At 46.0% G+C, this 15,596-nt stretch overlaps 1 protein-coding gene and 1 long non-coding RNA gene across 2 annotated transcripts in view; one reads left to right on the forward strand and one right to left on the reverse strand.

Annotated features, from left to right (window-relative positions):
- SMC6 (Structural maintenance of chromosomes 6) overlaps window positions 1-4,921 on the reverse strand; it is a 67,803-nt gene extending 62,882 nt beyond the window's left edge. Inside the window, exons 1-4 of the mRNA XM_084578390.1 lie at window positions 4,762-4,921; window positions 4,221-4,328; window positions 3,167-3,295; window positions 1,167-1,281 (exon numbers count right to left, since the gene is read on the reverse strand). Coding sequence (XP_084434516.1) covers window positions 1,167-1,281; window positions 3,167-3,295; window positions 4,221-4,304 — 328 coding nt within the window. The 5' untranslated portion in view covers window positions 4,305-4,328; window positions 4,762-4,921. The remainder of the gene's footprint in view (window positions 1-1,166; window positions 1,282-3,166; window positions 3,296-4,220; window positions 4,329-4,761) is intronic.
- Window positions 4,922-9,001: 4,080 nt separating this feature from the next.
- LOC146178582 (uncharacterized) overlaps window positions 9,002-15,596 on the forward strand; it is a 184,609-nt gene continuing 178,014 nt past the window's right edge. Inside the window, exon 1 of the long non-coding RNA XR_014700619.1 lies at window positions 9,002-9,159. This is a non-coding gene — a long non-coding RNA (uncharacterized LOC146178582). The remainder of the gene's footprint in view (window positions 9,160-15,596) is intronic.

Raw genomic sequence — 15,596 nt, forward strand, 5'->3', positions numbered from 1 at the left:
TTAGTCTCGTCGCCTTCGCCGCATTTCAACCTGTTCTGTGCCCTTTTGCCCTGAGTGGACGTGTACGTGCTGTGCTCTTCATTTCCGACCACGTGCGTGGAGTTTCTGAGAAGAAAATCATCCTCGCCTCATTTCAACCTGTTTTGTGCCCTGAGCGGACATGTATGTGCTGTGCTCTTCACTTCCGAACACGTGCACGGAGTTTCTGAGAAGAAAATGCTGAAGTATAAAGCCTTGACTTAATGCCAAAAGGTGTGCCTGATTGAAGAGGCAGAAAAATGGACAAGGTCCAAAATGCAGCAGGCAGAAAAACACAATGTGCTTCTATCAACCGTTTCGGCTATCTTGAAAAACAAAGCGAAGGCTCTCGAAGCTTACGGAAAGACCCATTCGGTGAAGCGGACAAGAATTCGTTTTCCAACCATAGAGTCACTAAACGTGCGCAGTTTTGTGGAGTGAAGTGGTGGTAACAGTGATATGCTGCGCATTGTTAGTCAACTGGAAGAGATGACTTACGATGCCGCGAACTACCACGCCAAGCAGTAGTGCATCGATGACTACTTCAAGTGAACACCTAAATAAAGGGGCTGTATTGATGTACTATTTTTTGTCTGTTTTTGATAATTCAAAATCCTGGTTAATTCGAAGGTTTTTCGCGGTTCCAATGACTTCGAATTAACGAGGTTTTACTGTACTACCAAGATACAAATAAAGAGAAAGCAAGAAAATTGCTTTTAAAATTACATGCTCCATGAAATTAACCAAAATTTAGAGGAGTGGTAATTAAGGTTAGGGAAAATGCATAACAGGAAGATGACGTGAGAAGGTTTGGTGTTATGGACCCTTTATTGATGTAACGTGTTAGAAAACTCGGGCCGCATAGTAACAATGACAATAGTTGTTAGGGCTGCTATTATAGCTCCACTATAGGGCTTAACAGCAAACCACATGACCATGACCGGAAGAGTTTTGACAAAGCCTGTACATACCACAGCGCACTAACACACTATCAAGGAAGCCTGACAAAATGAGAAAGTCCGCACTACCTCATGAAAAGTAGAAGTTGACTGCGTAACACAGGCAGGGACCGCTTATGCTGGCTCATTATTTACTGCCGAAAATATCCAAAATGGGCGGAACAGAGTGTGCATTGAAGTAACACTTACTTCCATTTTTTCCGATGATGAAGTTCGCATGGTCCGAGAGGTTCAAGTCTAACTTGCCGTGGCACATGAAATTTTTGAGGTGCAAGGACTGAATGATGCCCACAGCCTTCTCAGACTAATGAAAAAGAAACCAACGGGTGCAACCGTTAAAAATGACAATCATGTTTGCTATAGAACAGGCCTGCCCAAACCCCCCAACTTCTAGATACCAAATAACCATGAGTAAGATGACCTTTTAAACAACAAGGACAAGTATCCAGAAAACAGCTAGCCATGTCCAGATTATGCTTGTTGTTCCATGCACCTCAGTGGGATGGGAAAGCATCTACATAGACTCACAATTGCAATCATGTTCGTTTTACAATACAATAAAAAGATAAACTGATAACGAGAGGTGACTTTGCTTCAGCTAGTAATGTGTTTGCACCTTTCTCCAGTCAAAAATTCCGCTTGTTTGAATGGGGAGATAAAGCAGCCTGTCTTTACCATGCTTTCCAACTGCTCAAAGTCAGGTGTGATGTTAAACTTTGAAATGTTTTCATTGCGAGAATTTCGCAGTGCGGACAAGTCAAGACAAAACAAATGCTGTGTGCACCATTTCTACGCCATGACCACAAAATCATGGCTTACTGTGGTGGCACCCAGCCGATAGTCTGGTGAGAAGATTGGTAGATTACTGGGTTGAATAACAAATGGGCATACTTCCTTTACTTTTCTTTTTTTACTGAAGAACAAACTTTTATGAGCCAGAAAAGGTGAAAAAAGCTGGCAGTTTTTGCGAGTAAACTACAGCGACATTAAGAAAATTATTTTTGTACCTAAGGGCCAGGGCAAAAAAGATATTCCCTTTTTAAATACAGTTTCCTAGCAATGGATAACATTTTACAATCACACAAACATCGATATGGCAAGGAAAAGGAATATTTTTTAAGAACACCAAATGAAAGGAGTGGCTCGTTACGGTCAAAGACCAAAGCTACTGTGCGTGTCGACTATCAAACAAAAGCTAAATCTGAGAATTATTATGACAACCATAGGCCAAACCTTGATCAAGCTGCCAAATGGCAGTTTTATGGAATGCAATATCACTGGAAAAAACCTAATTACTTTGCAATTACAGAACCAGCCTGGACAAGATATTTGCAAGCTGATTAAATCTCAAGCAGTATGCCTTACAGGTAGGACAAAAATCATTTTTGGCACCAACAGTGCATTTTTACACACTCTTGATGGTAGGAGTTGCGAGTGATTTTGCATAAATAAAACAGCAGCCACTGCTTTAAAGGTAGCTTTGCACACACAGAAATGGTATGTGGTAAGGTTTCAACCTTTTTCTAGGGTTATGCAAATACTAGTGCTTTTTCAAAATTAGATCAGATACGAATAGGAGAGCTTCGCACTGAATCAAATATGAACAGTGTCGTTGAAAACCGAAAAGAATTCGAATTGAGTACTGAAAGAACTGAATAGAATACAGATCTGATATTTGCGTGATTATTCACTACTAGCGTATCTATTTGCAAAAAATACACATTGCTAAAAAAAAACATCTATGCTGAAAATCGCTGAAAAGAAAAACAAAAACAAAATAACTATGGTATGCCCAAATCAAGCTTCACGCCAATTATCTGGAGACTAGTCGAAAACCTGAGAACAAATTGTTTGTTGTGAATAATTTTAAACACTCAGTCCATAATTCGTTTACCCAGCACCTCCACCATGAGATGTTACGTGGAAGATTTACAGTCCCAAAGCTGTCCGCACAACTAACGTTGATGAGGGCACCGATTTCACAACACTCAGCGTCGTCGTCTTCTCGGAGTCTGTTGCACTTCTTCATCCTCATCACGAACAGCGAATACAGCTAAGTAACACTATGTATATATTCAGTATTCAAAAATTTGGAATATTCTCGCACCCTTTTGGCCTTGAATTCAAGCCACTAGTTCAGCGACAGCAAAAACACTTTAGTACCAATATTCTGTACTCCTTGAACTTACTTTTTGAGAGCCCTGTGAATCCCGAGAATCTCTACGGGATCGTTTGCAGGGAGACCGAAATGAGGCTCTTCCACTACAACTGTCGAAGTCATCCTGCGACTCCATGGACATGCCCAGAGCGCGCATAACCTGTGCACAGGATGCAAATAAGGTGAATGCAAGACGTAAACAGTAGCTTAAAAACAATCCTGCAGTTGGCTACGGCGACAATAGGAAAACTTCAACCTAAAGACTGCATCTGCTCCAAGCCCTTGCTGAAGAAGAAGGGGGGGGGGGGGGGGGGGGGGGAAGAAAAAAACCTTCCCAGGTAACACCAAACATTAGAATGTTATAGACTTGGTATCTAAATTGCCTGAAGGTTGCCTAACGTTTTGACACATAACAACAACATTAGTGGAACATTCAACAGATACATTATACTAATGTGGACTTTTGAATGTTATTATAATCTTGTATAATGTTACATGTTGAATCATAAAATCAATGTAATGTTACAAACAAATGTTGTTTCTATATTGTGTTCTAACTATAAACGTAACTGTAAAGCAACATAGCATGTATATTTCAACTGTCCCAGCACTTTTGCCCTTTATCTTGGAATAACAATGGTTCTTCAATAACACTTCTTTGCAACTAGAGCTTTGAGATGATGCCCACCATAGAAGGCAAAGCACAGCCCCAATATTTTGTTGGAAATTTTTGTATAACCAATTTGCCACTGTCACGCATGTAACACCCATAGGCGATTGATACAAAAGCTTGACTCTATGATATTTGTTCAGAGGCGAGTGCAGGAGTTGTGCTATACTATGGAGTTGTACTGTGTTGTGGTCTTTGCAAAGTGTGCAAGTAGTACCATGTTGCATACGCGCTAGAATTATATTGTTTAAATGCTTATTGAAACATTATAACAACCTTAGTATGCAACATTGCTAAAACATTAGGAAAAAGGGACATTAACAACATTAAAATAATGTTCGATTGAAACAAAAATGTTAACATTGCTCGGTCGTCATGCTGCTCGCTTAGTTCGCATGAAACTCCACGGTCTTACCTCATATGCGGCATCAGATTTTGCCTTGATTCTCTTTGTAGGTGAATACATTTCGTCGCCCGGGTCCTGTGCCCTCTTGGACATTGCCGGGCCGCGTTGTATTGCCTGCTGTCAAAGTAAACACCACAGCAATATAAACAAAGGCGAGAAAGCTGGACCTTTTTACGCTGGCTGGAACATGCAACGTGAGCAAGTACTGCGTGAGCCACCGTGTATTTTAGACTAACAAAACTATACGCGCACAGTACAAACTATTGGGAAGGCGCATCAACACATGGCAGCCGATGGCGGGAAAACCAAAGCGAACGTTAGCGGGCCTGCCGCCTTAGTTACAGCCTTGAGAAGAGAAATAGCGCAATAAAACTGGAGCGAGAACTTGGACCAAAGCTAGTTACAATGCACTTCCAGGTCTGCATGCTAAGAATTCGACATTCATTTGCGTATGTCAAACGCCAGTTTTGGGCGTCCGATTCATCGTGGTTCCGAAATGTCTATCAGGTTCGCTACGAAGACCAAATGATGCCATGCCACTCGTACTTACTGGCAACTCAGTTCAACGGACCAACACTGGCAATGCTGCCAATCCACGAGAACCGCGCTTTTCTTCGCGCGCAGACGTCTGGCAGTTGCAGGCGGCGGGACGGAAGGCGCAAAGCAGGCGCGCTCGGGCGCGCTCTGAAACAATGGACGAGGATCGTACTCGGCTTGACTCGGTTTGCTTGCAAAATTATAAAAATAAAAAAAAAACGTTTGTTTCTAGTCACACAAAACCAAGCCAAGTCAAGTACGAGTGTTGCCAATTTAGCTACTTTGTGGCTAGATTTAGCGACTTTTGGACTCAACTAGCTACCAAGAAAGTTAGTTAGAGGGAAAGCTGAGGGCGCTGCACTTCAGCCACCATGGGCGCGCTAAGAATCATGGGCCGGTGTGCTACTTGTTGCGGGACAGTCGGGTTTTCTCGGGTACGTGGAGTGGCGTTACTGCGATGTTTCTTTGTCGTCATCATCATCATCATTTGAAGGTGCGTACATAGACCGCGAAAGCCATAGTAGCGAAGGCGCAAAAGCAGACGTCGTCAATAAATGGTTTCTGTTTCCCGAAATTCGACTAAAAACTTCCTTATATTGTACAACCACAAATATTTTCATAACATTTTTTTTATTTCAAAGTTTGGGTATTAGGTGCGAAATATTGGTATTTGCGCTGCTGAAAACTGAGCCAATAGGAGAAAGAGCCATCGCTTCTATTGGATAAATCTCACACTGACATGCTGTTTCTCTCTCTTTTTGCAATTTATAGTCACAATATTTAATCTTCGGACATTATTTACGGTCGAACAACGTTTATCTTTGCATTAGTTTTGGCCAAAAATTGTAGTTCTGCACTCGGTAGCTCTCCGGCCCATGATGCTTTGAGCGCCCATGGTGGCTGAACTGGCCGTCTGGAAACTCCATGTAAACTCCCATAGACGGCAGCACAGCTTTCCCTCTAGGTAAGAGTAAGAAACTCTATGTCCTTTACCCTTTCTTCGTGACGCTCACGTACCTAGGACCCTTAACGCTGTTGCTAGTGGCCCGAGTTTTCATAGCAACGCGTCGCCGTTGCTAGTGGCCCGACTTGGCTAACCCGAAATTTTGACGTCACTTCCGCCACACTTTCTTCAATGCATTGGGAATGGCAAGGGCCTCTCCTAAGTTGTTTCCTTCCTCCATGCTATTCTGCGTGAAAAATCTTTCCACAGACGCCATGCAGACGCTACTTGGACTGTAGAGGCTAGTACTTGGACTATAGAGGCTAGTATCATAGAGTTAATACAAAGAAAGTCTTTGTATAGACCAACACCGTGTTTACAAACAAAAGGGGTGCTCGCGGCGTCGCAGCCGACTGGGGGTGAAAAATAGGGTTAGCGCCCATAGGAATACATGGAACTGAAATATTTCTAAGGAGTTTTCTCATTTCACGGGGCACCTGGAATGTCGTTATTCGGTACAAAGCAACTATGAACATTCTGGAACAGATGGTCAAAATACGAAATCTCATTACCAAGGCGAAGTATTTTTAAAACACCGCGAAACATGTTGGGGTGCGAGTTGGGAGGGCGACCCGTAGAAATATATGTAAACGCAACTTACCGGAACATTTTTCTCATTTCGCAGAGCATCAGTAGTGGTGGCCGGTCGTTAAACATTTACCAGCGCTTTGAAGAACTGTGTGATAAAGTATGGTGCGTCATTACGGAGGCAGTCTACTTTTAAAACTCCCCGAATGACCTGTGTTATGAATCCAGACACCGCCAAGAGGCAAGCTTGGTGTAGCGAATCACGCAGTTTTGCTTACAATCTGATATGCTCCCGCATAGGGTAAATAAGCTTGATAATATACGGTCGCTCCAGTGATACGTGCTAGACAGAATTACATTTAAAAAGCAGTTGTCAAACGCCATACGACAATATGAACCGAACGAGATTCGCGCATTGCAGCAGACGACAGCGTAGCTGGAGATATATCCACCGCGGCCGCCTCCAGCTCCGGAGCGTCTGCTAGCGACAGCGGGTGGTGCATAGTCGTCTGCAACTGTGCGCGGTCAGTTTATCGTGCTGTGAGCGGTCCCGCAAGTCGTCAGACTTGCATTACTTGCAAGGGAATGTAGTGTGTCATGCCACATGACGTCGGGGCGTCGTACAAGACGTTCACCAAAAAATGAGAAGGGTTCAACGCTGCTGAACCGAGCAAAATGCTGCGGTAAGTTGTGGTTACATGTATTTCTATGGGTTGCCCTCTCAACGCGCACCCCGATACGTTTCGCGGTGTTTCAAAAATACTTCGCCTCGGTAATGAGATTTCATACTTTCGTGATCTGTTCCAGGATGTTCATGGTTGCTCTCTACCGAATAACGACATCACAGATGACCCGTGAAATTAGAAAACTGCTTTGTAATATTTTGCTTCCATGTATTCCTATGGGCGTTAAGCCTATTTTTCACCCCCAGTCGGACCACGCTGTCGATAGAAGCGCCACAGCATCGTGCTTACGTCACAGATCGGTACATGATAAAACTGAATGGATGGATGGATGGATGGATGGATGGACGGACGGACGGACGGACGGGTCAACTTTTAACGACCGGCCACCACTTCTGATGCTCTGCGAAATGAGAAAAATGTTCCGGTAAGTTGTTTTTACGTGTATTTCTACGGGTCGCCCACCCAACTCGCACCCCCACATGTTTCGCGGTAATTTAAAAATACTTCGTCTCGGTAATGAGATTTCATATTTTGATGATCTGTTCTAGGATGTTCATAGTTGCTTTATATCGAATAACGACATCACAGGTGCCCCGTGAAATGAGAAAACTGTTTTGAAATATTTCGATTCCATGTATTCCTATGGACGCTAACCCTATTTTTCACCCCCAATCGGCTGCGGCGCCGCGAGCGCCCCCTTTGTAAACACGGTGTTGGTCTAGCAAAGTCTGTATTAACTCGATGGATGGATGGATGGATGGATGGATGGATGGATGGATGGATGGATGGATGGATGGATGGATGGATGGATGGATGGATGGATGGATGGATGGATGGATGGATGGATGGATGGATGGATGGATGGATGGATGGATGGATGGATGGATGGATGGATGGATGGATGGATGGATGGATGGATGGATGGATGGATGGATGGATGGATGGATGGATGGATGGATGGATGGATGGATGGATGGATGGATGGATGGATGGATGGATGGATGGATGGATGGATGGATGGATGGATGGATGGATGGATGGATGGATGGATGGATGGATGGATAAGGCTGAACCCTTTGAATCGGGCGGCGGCGCCACAGGCCGCCTAGCCGTGAATAGTAATATATAGTGTGGACCTATTCTTGCCTCCCTATTCTTGCCGTCAGGAACATAGCGCCATCTGGTAGTTTTTAAACAAGACGCAAACCAGACAAACTTGAAAAAGAGGAGGATGCAATACAAGAGCCACTTAGGGGGTTTTGGTGGCATGGAGAAAAATCGAGCTTCCTCCATGTCTGCCTCAGCGGGAAAAAGAAAAAAAAAAAGCTCACAAAGTAAAGAGAGTTGAGGCGATGCGGCTGATGCGGTGGCGCAGCATCTGACGGGTGTCGCCTATCGCGCAGTGCGGGGGCTCGGATGAGCATCAAAGTCGTGCTCGCGGTACACTATTGTGCATATGTGTACGCATTCCTATTACTTAACGTTCCCTGCGCGGCGACCATGGCGTCTGGAATCGACTGTCTGATTTGACTCTCTTTGCGGATCATGCGCGGTCGGCGCCGAGTGGATGAAAGAGGCCAAGAGGCCCACCGGTCCGTGTTACGCGCCGAGTCACGGACTGAAGATATCCCCTGGACAGCCAACTCTGCGTTCACAGGCCTCTGTGTACGCGCAAAAAGTAGATAAAAGTCTATTCTTTACATGTTTACAGAGCAGTGATGCATTCGCAGGTCGTCTTTTCTTAGCGCGCAAGCCTTAACGCTTTGCGAATACGTCTGCCTGAATTACCGGAATTACCTGAGCACATTTACCATTCGTAATTCGTTAGTACTTAGCACTTGTGCGTAGTCGCCTGCAGGAAACCATGTCTTGATAGCTGTGTTTAGGTTTTACAATAATAGAGCTGCCAATAAATGGGTTATATATCCAAAATATAAAATAAAAATTCTTGGGAAAAATACTAGCTACTTTTAGTTCCTTGCTAGATTTTTTTAGCCACTTTCGCGCTGCCCTCTAGCTGCTTTTGCTCACCGACATTTGGCAACACTGAACGGGCGAACTTTAGCGCTTGTTTCGGTCAACAAATCGCGAGGCACAGTTGAAGAAACCAAAAAAATTAATTCACAGCGGGGTAAAACAGTTAACCACCGTACTAGGAAGACTGAAATGGTCGAAAGACGAGGTCCTCAAAAAGGTAAATGTTGTAGGCATCTGGGGTTGACAACTTTTCAACCACGGTGATTGATTGATTGATTGAATCAATCAACCATCGTGATTGAAAAGTTGCAAGCCAGTGCTTGTGACAGTCTTATAACTGTCTGTCATTTACTGTTTATAGAAGTGTCAGTAATTTCCTGTTTATAGATGTGCGCTAAAAGCCGTCCCATTTTATGTTGTAGGGCGTTGATTGTAGGGCGTTGATTGTAGGGCGGTAATTTATTCTCGGCCGGATTTAAGCTGCAGCTTAGGCGCAGCTTTTCTTGTATAAAATTGTGCCCCTGGTATTAGGAGCTTGACGTCATGTACCAGAAACGGATTAATGCACAGCACCAAGCACAGAGGCTGTACAGAGTTGACCACACTTGTCGAGAGCGTTAGAAAATGTTACTGCAGGTACTTCGTTCATTTATGCCTGTGCGGTTGCACAATGGAACTTTGCCAGTAAAAGTGTTTTTGCAAGAAAAAGGTTTATTTCTTCCGTGGGGTGCAGATTGCTTAATTTGTAAACAGCCAGAAACGATATGTATTTCTTCACTGTTGGGAAGGGGTTTATTTTTGGGACGTGCTTCAAAGGACCATAAAGAAAGAATTACCTATTAATCCTTACGGAATACGGTACTTACCCACGCAAAATGAGGAGGGGGTTCCATATGATTCAATCATGCTAATGGCCTCCACAGTATATGGCGTCCACGCATGTCAGGATATCACTGTGATCCTGATGCGCGTCATGCACGAATGTTTTTCCGCGAGGCTGTCTATTGCTTTATCGAGATTGTGAGGTTTGTCGATGATAATCCTGAGTGGTTGCCAAAGGTAGAATCATTGATGGATCTAAAGGAATTTTAGACCGACGAAGCCAACCCCTGGCAGTCTTATTAATCAATGTCTTGTGTGTGTTTGTGTTGTCTTGCAGAAGTCAGGCAATAAAGAAAAAAAAAAGCCGGGGTGGCGCAGTGGTTAAGGCGCTCGACTACTGTTCCCAAGGATGCGGGATCGAATCCCGGCCTCGGCGGCCGCTTTTCGATGGAGGCGAAAAGCCAGGCGTCCGTGTGCTGTGCGATGTCAGTGCACGTTAGAGAACCCCAGGTGGTCGAAATTTCCGAAGTCCTCCACTACGGTGGCTTTCGTAGCCTGAGTCGCTTTGGGACGTTAAACCCCACAAACCAAACCAAACCAGACTCGTTTCTGTCATGAATTTGTATGTGTGGAGCTACTGAGGCATGCATGGGTTGTGTCGAGCATGCAGTGCACAAGGGGTAGGGACTGCATGATGCTGTCTGGTTCCCTTTGCTCCAATGTTGAAAAAAAAAAGAGAAAAAAGAAAACATTGGTAAAGATCCCACATAGCAAGGTTCTCAGGCTATAAAAGTCAGTTCAGTTCAGTCGCTCAGTCGTGTCCGACTCTTCGTGACCCTATGGACCATATCACGCCACGCTTTCCGGTCTCTCACTATCTTCCTGACATCACATAACTTCATCTGCAGCGCCTCGAGGATGCCATCTAACCATCGCGTTCGCTGCCTACCCCTTCTCCGGTGACCCTCAACCTTTCCCAACATCAAATCTTTCTCCAGCGACCCCTCTCTTCTCATCAGATGACCAAAGTAGCTGAGCTTTAACTCTAGAATTTCACCCTCTAATGAGCAGTCAGGGTTTATGGTCGACAATATCGACTGATTTGATCTTCTGGCCGTCCAAGGAACTCTCAAAAAAGGTACCATGCTCAAATGAATTGAGCAGTGTGTTGCAAGAATATTCTGCCACCGAAAAGATGTAGAAATGCAGCTTACTGTTGCTGGTTCTTTTTACCGGTGAATGCACTTCACCCTTATGTTTACATTTTTGAGTGTACGTGTAGAGCTGTATTTCCAGTTGCACTTGTATTTAAAGGACATATTCAGTGTTCTTGTGAGCCCCTTTCAAACGTGCTTTTGAGAGCTAAGAACCTAAAAAACAAACAAAAAAAAAAAAAGAAATGTACATTTAATGTTGGCAGCGATGTTGGGGAAGTAACGGTGGTTGCACAGTCGTTTGGTTTCTTGAAGCGATGAAGTGGATGGAGTTAACAAGCATTCCCTGACGTCGCTTGCTTGCTGTACGTATGCTGCGAGTGACTGGTTTCCAGTTTTATGGTCCAAAGATTTGGCAATTATCGGTTTTTTCTTTTTTTCTAGTCCAGACATACCGGTTCTATGAGCGCACTTAGTATCCATTTGGCTAAGGTTACAGACATTTCGCAGAAGCGCAGCTTTGTTGTCGCTTGGTTTCCTGTCTATGCTGTCACCATTGGCACTTTTCTCTGCCACAGGCATGTTCATTCTTTATGCTCCTTTTGAGGACCATGACCTGAGTCATGTGCTGAAACAAAACGGCGACGTACGGTCATTTTTACCGCTGTGCAGACAACAGTGTGTTCGTTTTAACTCACTTATTCATGGCCTCCATGGCACCATTGTAAAGAACGACTGTTGGGAGTGCCGTCAAGCAATGGCATCATGGCAGTGATAATGTGGTGACGCTGTGATAAATAACGTTTGTGCATGATAGCATAGTGCTGTTGGTGCTATAGTGACTGAGTGTGTGTGCGGCAATCATAGGTGCACTGACAACAGCACCACGTGGAGTACGACTATGGCGCGGTCACGAGCCAAGGCTGGTGGTAAGGAGACGTGTGGCGACGACACGGTCGATGAATCGGTCATGTGCACGGTGTGTAAAGCGTGGGTGAAGGTAGATGACACCCCCATCAAATCAGTGGCCGAGGCACATGCGTCGATGTCTTTTGTATGTCGAGGGTGTGAGTGGATCGGCCTCCACCGATCAGAGTCACAGTGTAGATGCGAAAAATGACAGAAGACTACAAAACTCGCAGTATCCGACTTGAGGATACTTGGATGAGGAGACAGCGGCCAGAAAGGGCTTTGAAGAAAAATTATGGGAGGATTGTGACCGGCGCAAGGCCCTACAGGTAGAAGTTGCAGATTTGAGGAGCATCTGTGAGGCCATGAAATGTTGCCCAACACATGAACAAGCGCCTTGCAAGAGTGGGCAGGGTGAGGAGAGGAAAGATTAGGAAAAACCACGCTACAGCCGATGTTCAGCCTGTCGTGGCCAAAACGCTGCCTCTGGAGACATGCATCATTCAGGAGAGGACTGCGGCAGCTGGAAGTAACAGCCTCAGCTGAATGACTTGACAATGTTTCGGCCAGTGGAGAGCGGGAGGAAGTGGAAAATGGGACTGGCGACCGGACAGCCTACAAGCAACGCTTCGAACTACTCGATACAGGCAGAGGAGAGGGGGGACGTGACGACAAAGTCGCCGCCCTCTAGTCTGGCCAGAGTACACGGGGAGGACACGACGATGTCGTCACGAGGGAGAGAGCAAAGCAATGCCGATCTGCCTTCGTGTACGGAGATCAAAATGTGGGCCGCCTGTAACAACAGGTGCTAAGGATGACCAACTGGAGCAGAGCAGTGCATTTCTGAACGAAAGCAGGAAATACGCTGCAGGACGTGATAGCAGCTGTGGATGATGACGCGGAGTTGTGGGCACGACAAGAGGCGATTTTTGTGGTGCACGCAGGCCTGAAGGACATTGCACACGGGAACATCGACCCCAGCATATCTGTACAGGACCTGCGCTTGTGAAGGAATGAAAAAGCAAGCAGACACCATTTCCTCATTCATGCCATTCAGAAAGAGGGGATCACACATGCTGACGTTCGTGGGAAGTGCGCCAAGTGGAATTCTGACACGAGGTTTGCCTGCAGAGAGATGGGGCAAAAAGGGTAGAATTTGTTGCCTCGAACTGGCAGTAAATCCTCGTAGGCAGGGCAGGACGTACGACGAACAAACGGCTGAGGTGCTTGGACAGCATTTGGGTTGTCGGCTCTATGGTTTTTTAGGGATAGAACCCTTGAGACCGCCCCTCAGCAGGCACAGACAGGTCTCCCTACAAACTGACCCTCTCATCGAAACACTGAGGCGGGTTCTGCTCCAGACTATGGGCAAAACATATCCAGTGACGAAGCATTAGCGTCGACATCGTCAATAGGGAGGAGGAGGAGGGGAAGAAGGAAAATTAGCATTGCCTTTCTGAACCTGCAAGAAGGCAGGGTCCTATGAAAATGGGAAGAACTCTACCAGGCTATGGAAGTGGAGAGTTTAGAGCTATTCTGTACAGTAGAGATGCATCTTAGTGATAAAGAAGAGCCACCAAGACATCCTCAAATGTGCCGAGAGGGATGCAACAGGGTGACCGGAGGAAGGAAGGGGGAGGTGTTGGTGCCGTCCTTCACCCAGACCGTGGTTGGTCGAGGTTAAAGCCAGAATGCCAGGACCACTTGTGGATCACCTAGATGCTATCGGGAAAGAAGGCAGCTGTGGCTGTTGTTTATATGTAGTCTGGAAATGGGGCCAATGAGAACAATGAAATCCTATGGGACTAAGACAAGATATTGAAGCCTTCCAACAGGACCACGAAATACTGGTCGTAGGAGACTGCAATGGTCACCTAGATGAGCTAGGTGAACAACGGACTCGAATGGCTGAGGGTTACTTTTTACTACGGAAAAATTTGACCTAGTTACAGGAAATCTTCAGCCGAAGTGTGACGGCCAAATTACCCGGGCTTAAAGAGGCAGAAGGTCCTCCATTGACTTTGCACTGATTTCGCCGACTCTGTATAGGTTTCTGTCAAACATGGTTGTAGAAGAGGAAGAAAAGAATAGTTTTGGAAGGGACCACAACAGAATACGACTTTGATTTCGGTGGCAATACCCGTACTCAGCAGACACCAGACAACATGCGTATTTTCCTGTCTGACCGTGACATTGAACGCATAGCAGAGGGCTTGGAATCGATATGAGGCCTTGGTAGAATGGGTACAGACGATGCTTCACAATAAGCAAAAGCAAAAAATTAAGCGTGGCAGGCATACTGCCAAGCGTTGGTGGGATGCTGAGGTTCAAAGGGTGATCATGCTGTGAGCTAAATAGCCCGAGGAAGTCATGCTGTGCTTGCGGCAGGTGTATAAGGAGATGAAGGAGAAGGCAGCCAGCGTTATACAGCAAAATATTAGGACCTCGGACAAGGTTTTTAGATAAGCTTAGGAAAAGTGGGCGGAATACACCACATACCTTCTGGTAGCACCTGAAGAGGTTGTACAGTCAGGCAGCACCGAAGCAACAATTACAGGACCATCAGTTGTTGCAGTTGCTCCTGCCAGAGGAAAGCCTAGAACTGTTGAATGAGCAAGTCAGAATGATGTTCAAAAATGGCAACGCATAGCCTGATGGAAAACTAGAGCCACGGCTACCAGTGATCGGACTTCAACCGGATCTGCAAGAGTGGCTGGGACAAGTCGGGGAGCTGGAGCTGAATGTTATCGGGCAACTTTTGGCCGGTACAGCATCAGGCATGGATGATGTTTTGGCATCGCTCTTGAAGAAGCTGGGCCCTACACAGAGACAGGAATTGCGAGTAAGTCCCTTCTGTTCAAAGGCTCCAGCAATTGTAGCAGCCCTGCGGCGTACAGACCGAGCATGGTAAACCCGGTCATATGCAGGTTGTTTGCTCAGGTTCTACGCAGATGAATCCAGGCATGGGCGGAGTGGGAGAAAGTGCTGGGCGAGCTACAGCAGGGTTTTCGGGAGGGCTGGCGATTGGAGGACAATTTATTCATTGTGGCACAGTGCATTGAATTCGCGATGGGACAGGGCAGAGAACTCTGGGCTGCCTTCTTGGATGTGGAGAGGGTGTACGACTGTGTAGAGCATGATATGCTGTGGAAAGAGTTGTGCCTCAGGGGTCTGCCCGAAGAGGTCGTTGCCCGGCTGGCTGCGCGCTCTCTACGCAAACCTGTGTAGGGTCCAAGGTAGTTGTGGAGTGGCAAGACTTCTGGTCTAATCTGGTCAAAGTGCAGCGGGGTCTACATGCTGATGCTGATGTTCATGCTGATACTGAGCGATCTGGAGGGTGAATGGGAAAGGTGTGGCGGGGGATTTGACTTGACTTACATGGATAGTGGCCGGGTAGTGCAACAGGTCCTACCAGCCCTGCTGTACGCTGGCGACATTGTGCTTGTGGCGGGCTTAAAGGCAGGTGTCCAAAAGTTGCTTGATATCTGTGCCGCACATGCAGAGCAGTTGAGCCTACAGTTCAGCATGAGGAAGAGTGCAGTACTGTGCTGGCCTCATGTCAAGACAGCCACGGAACCGAAGCTACTGCTACAAGGGCGGGAAATCCCTTGGGCTTCAACCTACAGGTACCTTAGGATAGACCTCAAAAAGCAGTGCACCTACCTGGCAGACTACGAGAACGGCCTCCATGCGAAGGCGGTGCATAACTAGAGTGTCCTCAGAGCCAAGGCGCTGTGATCGGTCAATAGAATAGAAGTACTGCGTATGC

The sequence above is a fragment of the Amblyomma maculatum genome, chromosome 9 (genome assembly GCF_055883805.1).
Source record: "Amblyomma maculatum isolate TAMU_Amacu chromosome 9, ASM5588380v1, whole genome shotgun sequence".
Lineage (NCBI taxonomy): Eukaryota > Metazoa > Arthropoda > Arachnida > Ixodida > Ixodidae > Amblyomma > Amblyomma maculatum.